Raw genomic sequence first — 15,890 nt, forward strand, 5'->3', positions numbered from 1 at the left:
TACATTAATATAAGAAAAATTCGCTACTTGAGGAAGAAGTTAATCCCCACTCCTATTAACACTTCACCCATGAAAATGAAATCATAGCATTTGATCTTGCTCTCTGTGAATTCAGTGTATTGAATTTAATAGAAAGACAACCTCAGTCCAGCACTGGCCCTGCTATTCTAATTAGACTTTAACAATATTAGTTTCTTTTTCCCCTCATTTTTTTACTTCATTTCCCTTGACTGGAGTGCAATTTCACCAAAATGTAGTAGACTAATCATTAACTGGCAGAAGCATATAGACTGAAACTTTAAATTGACAATCACAGCAGTAGAATACCAGAAATTTATAGAAGCATAGCCGTTTCTTCTGCTGGGTGTGTGATAATTGTTTTTCTGCTCATTTACATCCAAAAGTAATTAAGCTCTACAACAAAACTATGTACTGCAGTGTTGGTGCAAAGGCTGCTGTTTGAGGTTATGCAGAGATTCCATGAAAACATCACAGTGGGAACTGTTGTTCATTTGCATTGTCACTTCCTAACAATTTGCAGAAATATACCCTTGAAAGAATTAGGTCACACAAAATATGGCCTAAGGGCTTCTCCTTTCTGGTTTTCCCAGTGGAGTTCTGCTGCTGATGCAATAAAAACTGTTCTACATCAATACTTATTTGAGTTTATTTTTCCTGAAAAATTTACTTGGCTTATGTAAATAAACCATCTTCATCATTCAGTGGGAAAATTTCCTTGTCTTTCCTTCCAGTTCTGATTTCTTGATACAAATGAAGCAGTGTTGCAGTCTAAATCTTCAGACAATTGTAGTTAAAGCCATGCATTAAAAATGCATGTCACAGTGATGGTAGACAATTATTACAGCAAATTTTGCTTTCCCTGGATATTACAACTTATATATAAACAAATACAACTTGACTGAGGTGACTTCTTTCTCATGACATTTCTTACCAAAGTCTCCCAGTGTTTCATGGTCATGTGTGTCTTTTCCTTTTAGAGGGTAATGGATAGCAGTTATTTCCTTGTACTATTGATACTATGGAAAAAACTATGAGATAACAACATACTAGTACTTTTCTTATTGAAAATAAGCTAATTAATCACAGTAGTGGGCAGAGAACAGCTAATTCCCTCTCTCATTTACTCTTCTGAAACTCAATGATTTACATGGTGAGGAGTGAATTTAGCTGACAGCAGTATTATGCCATTCATTTCTTAATACTTTGTATATTCTTGCTTCTTTAGTTAGGAAATGCTTTGATATAAATAAGCACACTTCAGTCCTAATTTTGCAATCACACATTCACATGACAGTTTCCTGACTCAGACCTACATCTGCTTATGATATCAAAACCTGCAGTTTAGGTAGTGTGAGAATTCTCTTAGTGAGAAATTTGGCATGAATTTTGTTGAATTCCATTTTCTGAAGCTTCTGATACATGTGCTGAAATATTTTCCTTATCTTCCTGTACTTTCAAATCTTTGTTTTCCTTTCAGATTTTGGGGGCTTGTTTATTTTATGGTAATATCTTGCTTAATCTTACAATGGTACACATGACTCTAACACCTCATTTATGCTTCTTTGTTCACTTTACCTTGTGGTCATGGAAGTTTTCCCTTGAGGAATCCCTTGTGAGTACAACACAGAAAGATCCTCTTTATATAATTTCTATCGATCGTGCAGGACAATAATATCTTGAACTGTTATTAAAATAAAATAAATAGACAAGGAACAAGCTTTGGATCATTTATTATATCTGTAGAAACATAAACAGCCATAAATAAATGAAGATAGATTCAGAATAACCATCTGTTAGGAAGTTAGTTCAAGTCAAAACACTTAAAAATTGGCACTGTAAGACTGTGTTCATGTAAATGTGTATTTAGACATTTAAATACCTAGCCTCATGTACAGATGTTCTGACTCACTGCAGCCTTCATTTGGGAACTGCTAAGGGCTCAGGATCGACCCACTCAGGTAGCTGCGGAAAATTGGATTCAGGTGCTAAACTTTGTATCTTTGCAAATATTGGCACAAGTTCACAGTCTAACAAAAGGTCTGTGTTTACAGCTGCTTCCTTGCCAAATCATAAGCATAAAGGTCACAGGAGTGCTTCTCTGTGAGTAACTAATTTGATAATTAGGTGAAATCTCCCTGATCATGAAAGATGCAGATTTGAAACCACAGAGGCTGGGCTTGTTTCCTGCTTCCTGGGAGGGTGCTTCACCACTGGGTTTTCAAACTATAAAAACTAAGGGAGCCATTGCTGCCTATGCTCATATTTTTTTCCTGCTTTCTGAAAAACACAAGGCTTAATGGGTCACAAGGTTGTTCTGTTCTTAAGTCTTCCCCTCACACCCTCAACTCACATAATTTTAAACTCATTGTCCAAATTCAGTCAAACTGGAAAAAGGCAGACTTTCTGGGAAAATGAGCATCTGGGTAGAGATCCAAATTCATGGCCATAGTGAGAGAACTGTTGGTAGGGTATAGAGCAGATACAAAGTCTCAAACCTGGCCTTAGTTTATCCTGTCTTTTAGCTGGTAGAACTTGTGGGAAACAAATTGTTATTGTAAAGAGGTGTAGTGCAAAACCAGCACACACCCATGGGAAACACTAAGAGAATTCTCACACTACCTAAACTGCAGGTTTTGATATCATAAGCAGATGTAGGTCTGAGTCAGGAAACTATCATGTAAATGTGTGATTGCAAAATTAGGACTGAAGTGTGCTTATTTATGTCAAAGCATTTCCTAACAAAAGAAGCAAGAATATACAAAGTATTAAGAAATGAATGGCATAATACTGCTGGTCTCATAGCACAACTTGCTTGTAAAGAAATCATTCAGTCTCACGCAGATAGAAATAGCAATAGCTGTCTACCATCAGGAAAACTTCTGAGCTGTAGCTCCATGCTGGATGCAAATATTTAAGTCTCAGAGAAAAACTAGATTTTAGACATCATTCTGCTCCCTGTCCCCCAAAGGCTTCCACTGTGAGACTCACTGTTCAGCCTTTCACTCGCTTGTACACTGTTCTTGGGAATCTAACTCCTACTATATGCCATGAGATAAATCTAATGCAGCACTACCAAGTCTCCTGCAGAACCCATGCAACAGATATTAAATGTTGCAATTCCTAACTTGGTCTGAAATTTCCTATCTGACTGTAAAAGATTTTTACCACAATGTTGCTTTCTGCCCTGTGTCTGTAATTCTGCCTGGCTGTTTTCACAGTTGTCTTCCATGGACGTGTGAATTTAAGTCAGTCTGTTAGCTGAATATTGTGAGAATTGTGCTATTATTGTTCCTCCCTTATAAAATCAAATTCTTCTCTTATTGTACTGTTTCCCATACAGAGCTCGAACTATAACCCCTGTTTAAGCCATCCTGAGCTGCTAGATATGGATGCTACAAGAGAGAATATGTAAATAAACTGATATTAGTCTGACTTCTTCAATGTCTTCCAAGGATTCAGTGGCAGTGGCTATAATCTCTGCCAGACAACTATCAGCAGTTTCAGGAGCTGTGGAGGCAGATGGCTGAGGCACTAGATCTGATAACAATCATGCCTAAAATGACTTGTTGACTCCTGCATTTTTTGATGTTAAGTAGAGAGGAAAGCTTATGCCTCTCTAAAATGAGGCTATTACCAAATCAGCAAGAGATTTCTGGACTACTTTTTTTTCTTTTTATCCATATGATTAAAAGAAAAGAAGGCAGTAGAAGAGAAGAGGTCTCAAGCACTGTGGGGCTGTTGATACTTCTCATGGATTAGTAACAGCTTCAGTTCACCTCCTCTATCTTATAAAGTCAATATGTAAGCTGATAGCACACATTCCTGAAAGAACCCTACGCTTACAATAATATGGTTGACATTCCGTTCTAATCATTTCCCAAAGTAGACTTGTAAGTAGGCAAGATTCTTGCTCATAACTGTAGAGCAAAGATATTGGGTAGCTACAGATGTGTAGATAAGCACCTTTTCACCGTGTTTTGCTACAAAACAACAGCGGAAAGGCAACAGGCTCAGATGTAACATGTCAGTTGGCATCCAGTGGGATATTTCAAATTACACTGTGGAATAATTATACTAACCCATAATGCATGTATTCATATAAGTTAGAACTTTTATGAAGCATACTTAGGAAAATTAACCAGCAAAAGGAATGTCCTTGGCATCTCTTCCTCCACTTTCAGCATTTGTTTGTCTTCTACTCCTCCCGTGTCCACATTCTTTTCACTGAGACAAGAAATGTCTATATTACTTATCAGTCAAGCACACAATAACCTTTGGTTGTGTTGGGATAAGCAATTCAGGAGAACCTTTTCAAATATCACCATTCAGTGATAACATTTCTTAGTGACTCATGAAGAATTTTCATCGCATGAATTTATGGGGACTAGTATATGTTATTCTTTTCCCTTAAAATAACATCCCATACCTTCCTTCAAAAGTTGCCATTCTGCTCTATCTGCTGTTGTCCAAAAATGCTCAGGGATAGTTTCCCAAAGCAGAGTTTTCTGTTAATCTTGAGGTAGTGTTTCCAACAGGTACCAATTCAGCACTGCAGCTGCCGAGTTGGATTCAGAGACCTGTAAACTCACCACAGCCATTAGCATTAAACAACACAGGAGATGAAACACCCATCTGTGATCTGCTGGAGAGAAGCGATAAAGGAATTTTGTGAGGTGTTACTTCTTCCTTTCCTCTGGAGGCTGACCCTACCCACTGAGCAATAAACATTCCAGAAAAACTGCAAAAGAATATTACTCTTGAAATATGTCCCACCTAGATATTAGTCAGGGTGCCTTCCAGGTTATCTTTTCAAGGTGTCCCAAATTTATCTAAAAAGCCCCCTCATGACTTTACTTTATAGGAATGGACATTTCATTGTTATTAATGTAAAGCTGATTATAATATGTGCATGTACTCTCAGATCACCCGAGTGTGAGAAAGAATACTTAAATTACCAGAGAAAAATTGTCTTGACAGCTTTTTACTTTTGGTCTTCATTATAATACGTGAAAATACAAACTTCAAATACTCAAACACATTGTGCACAGCCGTGCTATATAATGTTTTCTTGGCTGTTATAAAGCTCTAGGCTGGCCTGAGTTGACCAAGAGCAGGCAACCATATCACTTACTACTTCTCTTGTCTCTTCCTTGCTGTCCTGACATGCCCGTTTGTGTGTGTTTGTGTGTGTGTAAGATCTGTTTCCTTCTGCAGCTGAACAGTTGTAGGTTTATCAGGCACCAGGGCTGGAAGGGCTGTGAGATATGTGAATGATGAATAGAAAATTAAGATTACAGTCACAAAATGTAGCATGCTTTTAGCTATGTTAGACAACAAAAATGGCCATATTTGCCAGGATTGTCTGGAGAATAACGAGTTACAAAATTGCTAATCCTGTGCTGTAGAGCGCTGGCACAGCACCATGTCAGGATAGAAAACACTCAAGTGACCACTGCAAAGGAGTTGAAGTGACTGTACCCAGTTCACTGCCATCAGCCTGTAGAAACATATATGCGGCCATTTTGGACAAGCAACCACAAATTCACCTGAGGAGAAAAGATTTTTTTTCAGACATGACTGTTCAGGTTCACTGGTTCTGAAATGAAGTGAAAGAATAGTAAGAAAAGTATTACAAACTGAACTAGAAGTGCTGCTTTGCTACCAGTTTGATGTTCTCTCTCTTACGACACTTGTGTGATCAGTGCTAATCAGGTTCCAGTTCACTGTGCTGAGCATGTAATGTATCCTGTTGGCACACAGAAAAGCCATTTTTACTTCCACATGTAGTTCCAGAATAGATGTTTAAAGGTCTTTTTTTCAGAAATGTGTAAAAACAAGCACAGCCTTAAGAGATTATGTACTTACAGATGGTTGCAATTCTTCAGGTGTAAGCAATGTAAGAGCAGCATTTTTTTCTATATTCATACATGCCAAGAGTAAAATTTTATCATGAACACTGGAAATCAGAAAAATATATTCTTAATTCTTTCTCCTATAGCTGAGACCTATGACTGCTTTTTATTTTTATCAAAAAACCACTATCTGGAATGGGAAAAAAGACCCTGCATTAATAATTTTTACTCAAGCAACACCATTTTCTTAAAACAATGAAGAAAAGTAATAAAATATAATGGAATAAATATATGGGTTTGTATATTAAGAATCACTTTTTCTTAAAATATTGTAATTTATGTGAATACAAGTTGTATCTTAAAAAAACTGCTAATCATTTCCTATACTGTTAGTTTTATACACACTTATTGTAAGGAATTACTTCTTTGTTACAAGCAATTTAATTTAGGTATCACTAAAATGCTTGTATTTTAATAACACTGGGATCCCCTTGTGAAAAAGTTGGGAGTACATTTTAATATACACATTCGAGGGCCTATGATATCGATAGTGGCTTAGTAAATAATGATTTTCTATCAGAAAGAAAAGGAAGTAATTTTATAAAAGTTGCATAAGTAGTGAAACAAAAGGCTTTATTGTGCATTGCAGGAGTGTGCCAGTCTGCTAAACCTCAGTAGTTGGCCTGAGTCAGGTTACTGAAAAAAACACGTAAATGTCTTCTGTCGCCTGGTACGTGTATGACTTAGACAAGAAGAAGGTTGAGTGTTTTCCAGCTAAGAGTCACTAATGACATAGTTCTTATTCACTTATCTGTCTTCAGACTTTAAAAAACAAACCCCAAAAGAATCAGTCTCCATGTGGTGTATGTGCGTTTTCTACATTGCTTTCAAGAGGCTTTAACTCCCACAATTCAAAAGCTGTGAATCTGCAGCAACATCACACCCAGGGGACACAATTTCCTTTCTCTTTTTATCTGTTTTGCATTCCTATAAGTAAACACTGCACATCATACTATATTTTAGTGTATAAATCTTGGGGGGGGTTCTGTTTGCTTGAAAACCTGTTGTAAATTCAAATGTATGCTTTTCTTAATATAAAGTGAATAGCTCTTAACTGGCTTTAGATAAGTTCCTTGGTTTTTTGGTTTTTGTGTGTGTGTGTGGGGGGGGGGGTTTATGTCCCTTCCCTTATGTTCTTCATAAAAAGAAAGGAAGTTCACAACATAGGAAGGTTATTTTTTTTTATAATCTATGATATGCATTGATCCAACTAGAAAAAAGTCAGAAAGGAACAGTAATAAGATTCATCAATTTATTAATATATATATATATTACAAAAATATAAAGAGACAGCAGGAGACATCCTGACACTTATAGTACTTTATCTGGGGAGAAGGGTGTTCCTTTCTGTCTGGCTTGAGGATAAAATAGCACATTCCAGTTCCAGTGCTAGCTGTCCTTTAAACTGCATAAATTATGTCCTTGTCCTACAGCAGTGAAAGAAATCTTGGCAAATCTACACAGTCATTCATAGCTTTCATCTCCTTGTCCGTTCTGAAATCACTGCTAAAACACCCTCTGTTTATTTCAGATTCTTACTTATTTAGCCTAATTAGGGAACAACAAAACTAGAAAACTGGCAACTGCAGGCATATCCAACAAACTGTAGGTATGTCTAACAGTTCGGTCCCATAATTTTGATGGGAAATTTATTTTAATAAATTGACCTGGTTTAATATGGTTGCATTCCACAGAATCACAGAACTGTTAGGGTTGGAAAGGACCTCTGGAGATCATTTTGTCCAACCTCCTGCCAAGGCAGGGTCACCTAGAGCAGGTAACACAGGAACACAGCGAGGTGGGGTTCGAATTTCTCCAGAAAGAGGAACACCATGACCTCCCTGGGCAACCTGTTCCAGTGCTCTGCCATCCTCAGTGTAAAGAAGTTTTTCCTCATGCTGAGGTGGAAACGCGAATAACAATAAAGGTCTCACTTTTCTGTCATAAATTTGTAAAAGCAGTCATTGAAGTCATTTAGTTACCAATGAAATTTTTGACGTGCAGGCTGGACCAAACAGGGTCCTTAAATGGTAAGGATTTTGAATGGTGAAATTGGAACCAATTCCATTAGTACATGGCAGATGTACAATCACATCAACAATTATTAACACAGAGAAATGACTTAAAAAGAGCTTTCTGCTTGTAAAGAAAAACCTAGGGCTTTCCCTTAAAAGCATTTTGGTTACATTAATTAATAAAAAAAACTGGGGAAAGAGGATGATTGTTAAGCATCTTGAGTTTAAGTATGTATGTAACTCAATGTTAAAAATTGGCTGGTTTAGGGTTATGTTCATACTAAAAACTGGAGATCTTTAAAGCATTTGGGGACTTTCAGGTCTGTCACTTTGAATTACTTTAAAAAATAAATTATGTTTATTCCACACACATGCAAAGATTTGTTTTTTCATGGTATTAATTCCTTGTGCATTAATGATGCTATATTTGGATGAGAAATTAATGGGATGAACAAATGTATTTCACATCAGTCCAGCAAAGCTATGCAAATTTTACACACACAAATATGGTTTCCAACTAAAAAATATTTTTATGTTGTACTAGTTTATATACATGCAAAGCAACTGGAAGAACACCAGATTCACATAACTGGTGCAACTCTTGCTGCACTTTAAACATGATTCGTAACTAACATATTGTTTTGCAATACTAAACAGGCCATGGAGATCTCAGCCTCCAGATTCCATTCCCCTTTGGAGCATGCTGTTTATCTAAGATTATTTAACTCTACTTTGTTTGATATTGATCTGCAGCACAAACATAGGCAAACTTCAAAGTCTAAATTAACTGGAGAAGTTTATCTACTTATAGAGGAAAAAATCCACAATAATATTCTCTTATTTTTTACCTCATTGGTCAGATATGTTTGCTAATAAATTTTTTTACAAAAGCTGTGATTTCTTTTTTATTGTTGTACTTATATTAAAAAAAAATTGCCTGGGCTTAGAAAGGATTACATCTGATATTGCTAACATTTCCTGGAAATGGGGAACTGTGATAACAGCAGCTGTCTTGGCTCATTGTCAATTGGGTTTTTTGGTGAGTTGGGTTTGGGTTTGTGTTGTTTTGTTTTTTTTACTGCAGCAATTTACAAGTAGCTGCAGCTATCTCTAGTATGATTACATTGTTAGTAAAACATCACAAGTCAGTCAAATGTTTCCTTTCCAATCAGAGCACTTCCTCTGCTTACTGACTTGTTGACTTTCTGAATAGTATTTATAGTAACAGCGCTTATATTTTACAATAAATGCTAATTGATGAATTAACTAAAAGCTAGCTGCATATGGAAGATAACTATAGGAAGAATCTATATTTTATGTTAAAGCAAAATGCTTTCAATAAGAATTTAAAAAATCTTTCCTAAGACATGATGGGCTGAAATTTCTCTATATTTTAAATTCCAAGCATACATGCTCTCTTCTTGGATTGAAACATTCTTCTGCAATCTCTGCAGTACTGTAGCATTGTAAAGTGACTAACACTCAGCACTAGTGATGAAAAATAGAAGAAAGAGCCAAGTAAAGCGAGACAAGGAACTCTAAGTGTTGATAGTGTCAAAAAACAGGTCTGTGCCTATTCAAAGATTTGGCCTCTTTAAGTTATATTAATATGTTAAGCCTTACTGTTTCAGAGAGCTTTGAAAGATATGAGTTGGTTTTTTTCATTACCTTTCATGCTTTCAAGTCAGGGTGTTAATGAAATTTTATTAATTTTTCAGCCAAATATATGCCTTTTTCCCTGGTATAAGATTAAGCTTCCAAAAGCAGTGCTATATATGTGGTTATCTGTTACTATGCCAAAAGTTTAGATTTATTTTGTATCAAAACAGATCAGAAATTATTCTCCCTTTGACATTTGTAACTTCAGCAAACCCTCCTTCATGAAATACATTTTCGTATATAAGAAGTAGCACTTCCCTTCCTCACATTTGAAATGGTGAAAAGCTCTTCCAGCCCAAGGGGATCTCTGCACCATTTCTCATTGTGGGATTACTCTGTGCTGAGCAACTGCAGATATTCCTCCCCGCGCAACCTGATCTAGCTTTGGAAATGGAGCTGACTGAGAGCAGAATATCTGGACCAGATGCTCCAGAGGTTCTTTCCAACATAAATTACTCTATTAGCTCGTCTTTCCAACACTCTAGTTTTGACACCACCCTGCACGAGGCCAGTTGGAACTTCTCTGTGTACAAAACATATCCCAAGGAACATGTAAAACTGATGTTCATGTTGCTCTGAGCCTTCAGGAAGGGAATGTGAAGTTCTCATTCTGGGTTAAAAACAAGCAGAAGCTGTAACCTCCTGGTGTCTCTTCTGCGCCCTGAGTGAAATGAACTGGCAAAGTCCCACTGTTTCTTAGCAGACAGGAGGAGTTTAGAGTCTTATTCTGTGACTTTTTACAGACTTTGAATTAAATGAAGAGGGAGACCAAACTAACTCATCCTTCCTGGAGCTGAGAGTTTCAAAGTACAGTTCTAAGTCATGGTGATAGGAGTGGTGCAAAGGAGCCTTCCTCCCTCTCCCCGCACTGACTCATCAGGGGCTTTCATTTTCCGCTCCAGTCAGGAAGCCAACACCTTCTATGGCAATTAAACTTATCCTAACAAGAAGACGTTGAAAAATTAATTAAGCTCTGAACTGTACACAAGCTGTGAATTTACATTATGTGAACCCTGACATAAAGCATGTCAATCTATAGCTGAAATCAGCTTCCATTTATTTCTTGGTGTTGGTGATGACTCCCAGAAGGAAAAAAAGTCCTGAAATTTTCCTCAAAATGCTAGTTTGTCCTCTTAATGGTACTTTGTTCTGTGGCAGGCTCAATCTTGGTGGGTTTTTTTGTTTAGAAGTAACATTCAGGTTACCATGTTACATTACTGTAATCATTCTAATTCCTGAAAATACTTGTTGGTTGGACTAGGATGAACTGAGCCACTTAAAAATGATTTTTACCATAATTAGAACTTTCATTGTTGACAATGAAAAAGTGACAATCATGGTTTGTGACTGATACCGTCCACGAATTGCAACAAGTCACTTTACCGTTCAGTATCTTTGTTTCTCAAGATTCAAAAATGGAGGAAAAATGCCTATCTTTCCAAGTAGTTTTGTTGAATTGTGTACAAACAAAAGGAAAACCAAACCCAACCAACCAGAAAAAAACCAAAGCCGTTATACAAGATGTCTTTGTTGTTTCCTAGTAGTGCTTCAAAAATTTCTGCTAAGAATCGCTTGTTCCAAGAAAATAAGTTGAAATATATGTGTGTGCCTATATCTACTTAAAATCAGTAAAGGATCACTTTCCTCAGTAAAGAATAAAACAAGAGCCTTTGAGTCACAACTTGATTAAAGATGTTGTCTAAGCTGGAGAGAAGGAGCTGTCTTCAGTCTCTTCAGAAATCTCTTTTGAGTATTATTCTCCTCCAATACTAAGCATTCCTCAGATATTTAACGTTTGGGGAAAATCTAATATCCCAAGATCTAAGACATCACTTCAACAGGTACATGAAAACCCTGGGTTTAATTGGTGTTTTCCATAAAGCAGAACCATTTGGAACAATCACCACCAGGAGCGAGCTCTGGGATCTGTGAAATACTTACAAGCAACGTATTTGGGGGATTAAAGAACCTTCTTTTTGACATCCAGCCTGCCCTAAAGTGAAATCTAACAAACTGAAAGAATGTCTCGGTCACTTTCAGATGCTGATAAATATACAGAGTTAAGATTAGAACTGTCTGAGCTTTAAGGGTTGTTTCACATTTCTTGTCCACTCCAGGACTTCGAAACTGCCATATTGGGTACTCAGTGCACTGAGAGAAACTTGCTTCTCCTTCTCTAATGCAATAAAATTTTATAGTTGTAACATTATCCTAGTGAAATTTTAAAATTAAATGAGATGGAATACAAATAACACCAGAATTTCTTTAATATCCCGAATCGTGAATAGAAACATGTCTAAACTCAAATATAAACCACATTTTAAAGCAAAATTCAAATCCTCCTCTGCTCCCTGCCAAGTGCTGAGCTCAGGCCCTGAGGGTCTGAGCAGGCTTCCCTCGGCTACAGCATCTGGCATCAGCAGGGCAGGGAGTGCCGCTCCTGGACTCGGTGTGCTGGGTGATTTCATCAGCTAACACAGGTCTTGACAGGTGCAAAGCCTTTCACTTCACTTAAGGACCATAAAACCTTTGGTGTATGATTTGGGAGGTTGAGAACTAACTTTTTGGTCTAGGAAGGGAAAATGAGATATTTTCCTGATTGTAATCCTCTAGATCTGTTAATAGACCTTCAGTACGTTTCTTCTCAACACAGAAATAACATTTGTTCTGAAAAGAGTTCTTGTTGCCTGCTGAGTTTGCCAGACATTTCATTTTGAGACAGATATGACAACTGTGCTTCCTAGCATTTTCATGTTGATTTATTCTTCCTCACAAAGGACAATTTCATAAAGAGCTTGAATCAGATCTGTGTTCACACTTTACATATGCAACATTTTTGTGGCTGACAAAGCTGGCTTCTCAGGCAAACTAACTTGGAAATAAAGTCAAACCAGAGAAGGGCATGCTGATTCCACTATACTTCAATGGCTATTTTTTTTTTCCAACTAATCATCATTATTGTTATGAGTAGATATTTACCCTTAGGTGCATTGGGCAGATCTTTCTGACTCATCTATTTAATGGATGTTGTCCTCTTGGGTTAATGATTATCTTTTTTGTCTGAAAGATTTGTTAATTCCTATAACTACATAGGATAGCTATTTTAGTACTTACCATGTGACCTCAACAGTGACATAACCTTTCTAGTATTGTCGGTTGTAGATTGTGTCATAACATTAGTGTGAATTATGGCTGTCTTGAGGATACAAGCCTTCATATAGCACAGATGGTCTGTAAAAAAAATTTATAATGACGGTCTGCACATCACACATTCAGTCTTCCCTTGCAGACTATCTCCTTCATCATTGCCTTGTTCTCCTAGGTAGCTTTTAATCCAGCATCTAAGACATCATTTTTTGAACAGGCTGTGCTCTATAATACAGACTGTAACATACAACTTTGGAAAATTCCTCTTCTACCAGCTATATCACTTAGTCTTGTTGGCCTCCTCCAAACTTCTTTAGCAATGTATCACCATTACTTCCAGACAGCTGATTTTTTTTACTACTTCTTTGAAAAAACGATGAAAGCTGTGTAAGCTCATTAGCAGAGCATGTGTGTAGGCTTAAAATTACAGATAATAGACATATGGTTTGAAAGTCAGTAATTCCTTTACATATTTGCCAAGACTTAGGTCAAGGTTCAGGGTTTCCTTTACTCAAACTGGTGAAATCAGAAATACCTCCAGGTGTTCTGGGGAGTGCTGGCAGTGTGCATGCAAGACAGGTGATGAGGCATTGTTTTTGGCAAGAGCAAACCCTATTTACTCTAAATTGCACTCAGTTGTGATGTGCTTTATTTTTGTATTAGTATTTTGTATAAGCCAATCCTGTTTTTAGTAACTCTTGGTGTTTTCTATACTCTCTCATAATCTGTTATTTCTTACATTACAGTAAATTCATTGTAATAAATTTTGATGTCACAACCCTGACTTCTTATGTCAGTGAAATTAACAGTTAATGTATTCAAAAATATTTGTGTGCTTAAAAGTAATCATCATTAAAAAAATTACTACCTTTCCAGTCAGAAGCACAGCCCTTGTATGTCACATCTGTATTTGTATAACCATTTCATAAAAAGCAAAGTGACATAAATATTTTAAGCAGTTTGAAAAACTGATATACACATAATTAACTTGGAGTGCAATCAGATATATTACAGGAAAATTCAGCAAAAGGCTGATTTTTACCCATGTTTACCAGCTCTGTTTTCATGAGCATGGTTCTTCAGGTTTTACTGGTAATAAAGTCACAAGCTTTAAATCCAGGGCCTTGGGCTTAGATCTAGGAGAGGCTATGAGGATGGGTGCAGTTTTACATATATGTCTCATCGACCTGGGGTTCTGGAGGTAGCAGTGGGAGCAAAATCTACCCTTGTGTGTGCCATGTTCCTAATGTGAAAGGCAGCACTACTCCAGGAGTTAGTTGCGTTGTCTTGACAAGAGTGTTTTTTGCTGAGAGAGTCAATGAGCAAGCAGGGTTTGATATGTTAAATGTTTCTCATGGGCACATTGTCCCTGCTGCCCACAGTGAGGCCACTGATGCTTCCCTGTGGACTACCCTACAGCAGTGTGACAGCTGCCCCACCTGGCCACTACACCACACGTACGTACCACCATCTGAGTATGCTGTGCTCCTACTGAATTATTTTTCATATATGTCTGGGAATATATATTCAGATACCTTTTAGAATATTGTTTTAAAACCAAATTAATTATGTTTTCTTCCTTTAAATCCCTCAGCATCTTTGCAGATGAAGTTATTTCTTTTTGTTCTTACTTTGTTGTCACAGTTGTTCACACTGACTTTTAAAGAATTATGCCCTGTGTGCATGATCATGTGTCATTCCTGCTAGTCCATGTTACAGAAAGCAGCAGTAAATGTTACTGCATCTGGGAGCTGCAATAATTTGTCCTTTTGACATTGGCTTAATTTTACACATTTTTCAGGAAGCAGAAATTTAATGAGTACCATGTTATACTCCAGAAATCTCGTTTAGGCCACATGACATTCCCTCTATCACAAACAACTTAAGCATGTGAAAATGATGTCTGACATGGAGCAATCCCAAACCAATACCTGTTTAAGATTTCAAACCATAACAAGTCTAGATTAAGTCATGTTTTGTAGACAAGTGCTTATGCATCTGGAAGTAGAATTTTGTCTTAAATAAGCAACGTTAGAAATAAAGAAGGAATGGTTTTAAGATAATACCTGTGTAAGAGAGTCCATCTTATAAAAGAACATGTTTTCATTATTTTATTAGGATTTTTGCTTAGATACTAAAGTAATGCATACATAAATTTTGAAGGCATATGAAGCTGGAGCCTTGAGCAAAGCCTTAAAAAGATACCAGACCCATCCTGTTTTCAAATCCAGCTCTGTTTCATGTCACAGAACAAAGTTTCTAATAGAGGCACAATGACTGACCAGCAATTACAATTTCCTATGTCATTATTTCAAAGTGTAAGACTACCAATATAATTTTTTCTTTTGTCTTTTGTTAACCAGTTAATCTGGGCGATGGGATAGAATACAGCCAGCAGAAGCGTGAAAATATCGGAGCTCTCGTTCAAGAGACACTGGAAGCCTTTGAACGCTATGGTGGAGAAAATGCTTATATAAACATTAAATACATGGTTCCCACTTATTGGTCCTGCCTTTAAACTGAATTATATTAAATGGGATGATTCCATCTGTGTACTAAAAAAACTGTATCTGACTCTGTATGGCATCTTGTTAGTCATGCTTTATTTTCTCTACAGCTGCTAACATAGCGGCTTCTGGGGCATTAGAGTGTTAGCACTATTGTGAACAAGGCTTTCCAAAACATAAATAGTGTCTGTTCCTCTGATTACAATGGTGTACTGTGCTTGTTTGTTCCCTGAAAGAATCACTCCTTTATAACAGAACTGACTCGAGCAGGAATCTGAGTTAAACCTTCACTTGTATAGACAATAAAACTATAATTTTCATACGCGATTCAGCAATTGCTGTTCTGTGTCCGCTTGCCCTGAGGGTGATGTCAGAGGCTGTAACAAGAAGAGTTTATGCTGACTGCTTAATAGGTGTTTGTCATGGAAGAGAAACACCAGTTCAGCAATGGCTCTCTAGCAGCTGTGCAGAATAATGTGCACTGACATACAATAAAACTGTTGAATGTATATACCAATTACATCGGGAAAATTTATATTGTCCATTATAAAGCACTGTCATAAAGTGAATCCAGGTTTCTTACACACTCCTGTTCTCAGCTTGCAGGTGTTTACCTTTCATGGAACTTG

General features: G+C 36.9%; 1 protein-coding gene across 3 annotated transcripts in view; it reads left to right on the top strand.

The window, feature by feature from the left end:
* PACRG (parkin coregulated) overlaps positions 1-15,575 on the top strand; it is a 228,692-nt gene extending 213,117 nt beyond the window's left edge. For all 3 annotated transcript variants that reach the window (XM_071549422.1, XM_071549420.1, XM_071549421.1), the window contains one exon: positions 15,118-15,575. In XM_071549422.1, coding sequence (XP_071405523.1) covers positions 15,118-15,272 — 155 coding nt within the window. In that variant the 3' untranslated portion in view covers positions 15,273-15,575. The remainder of the gene's footprint in view (positions 1-15,117) is intronic.
* The last annotated feature ends 315 nt before the right edge of the window (positions 15,576-15,890 follow it).

The sequence above is a fragment of the Pithys albifrons genome, chromosome 2, assembly GCF_047495875.1.
Source record: "Pithys albifrons albifrons isolate INPA30051 chromosome 2, PitAlb_v1, whole genome shotgun sequence".
Classification (NCBI taxonomy): domain Eukaryota; kingdom Metazoa; phylum Chordata; class Aves; order Passeriformes; family Thamnophilidae; genus Pithys; species Pithys albifrons.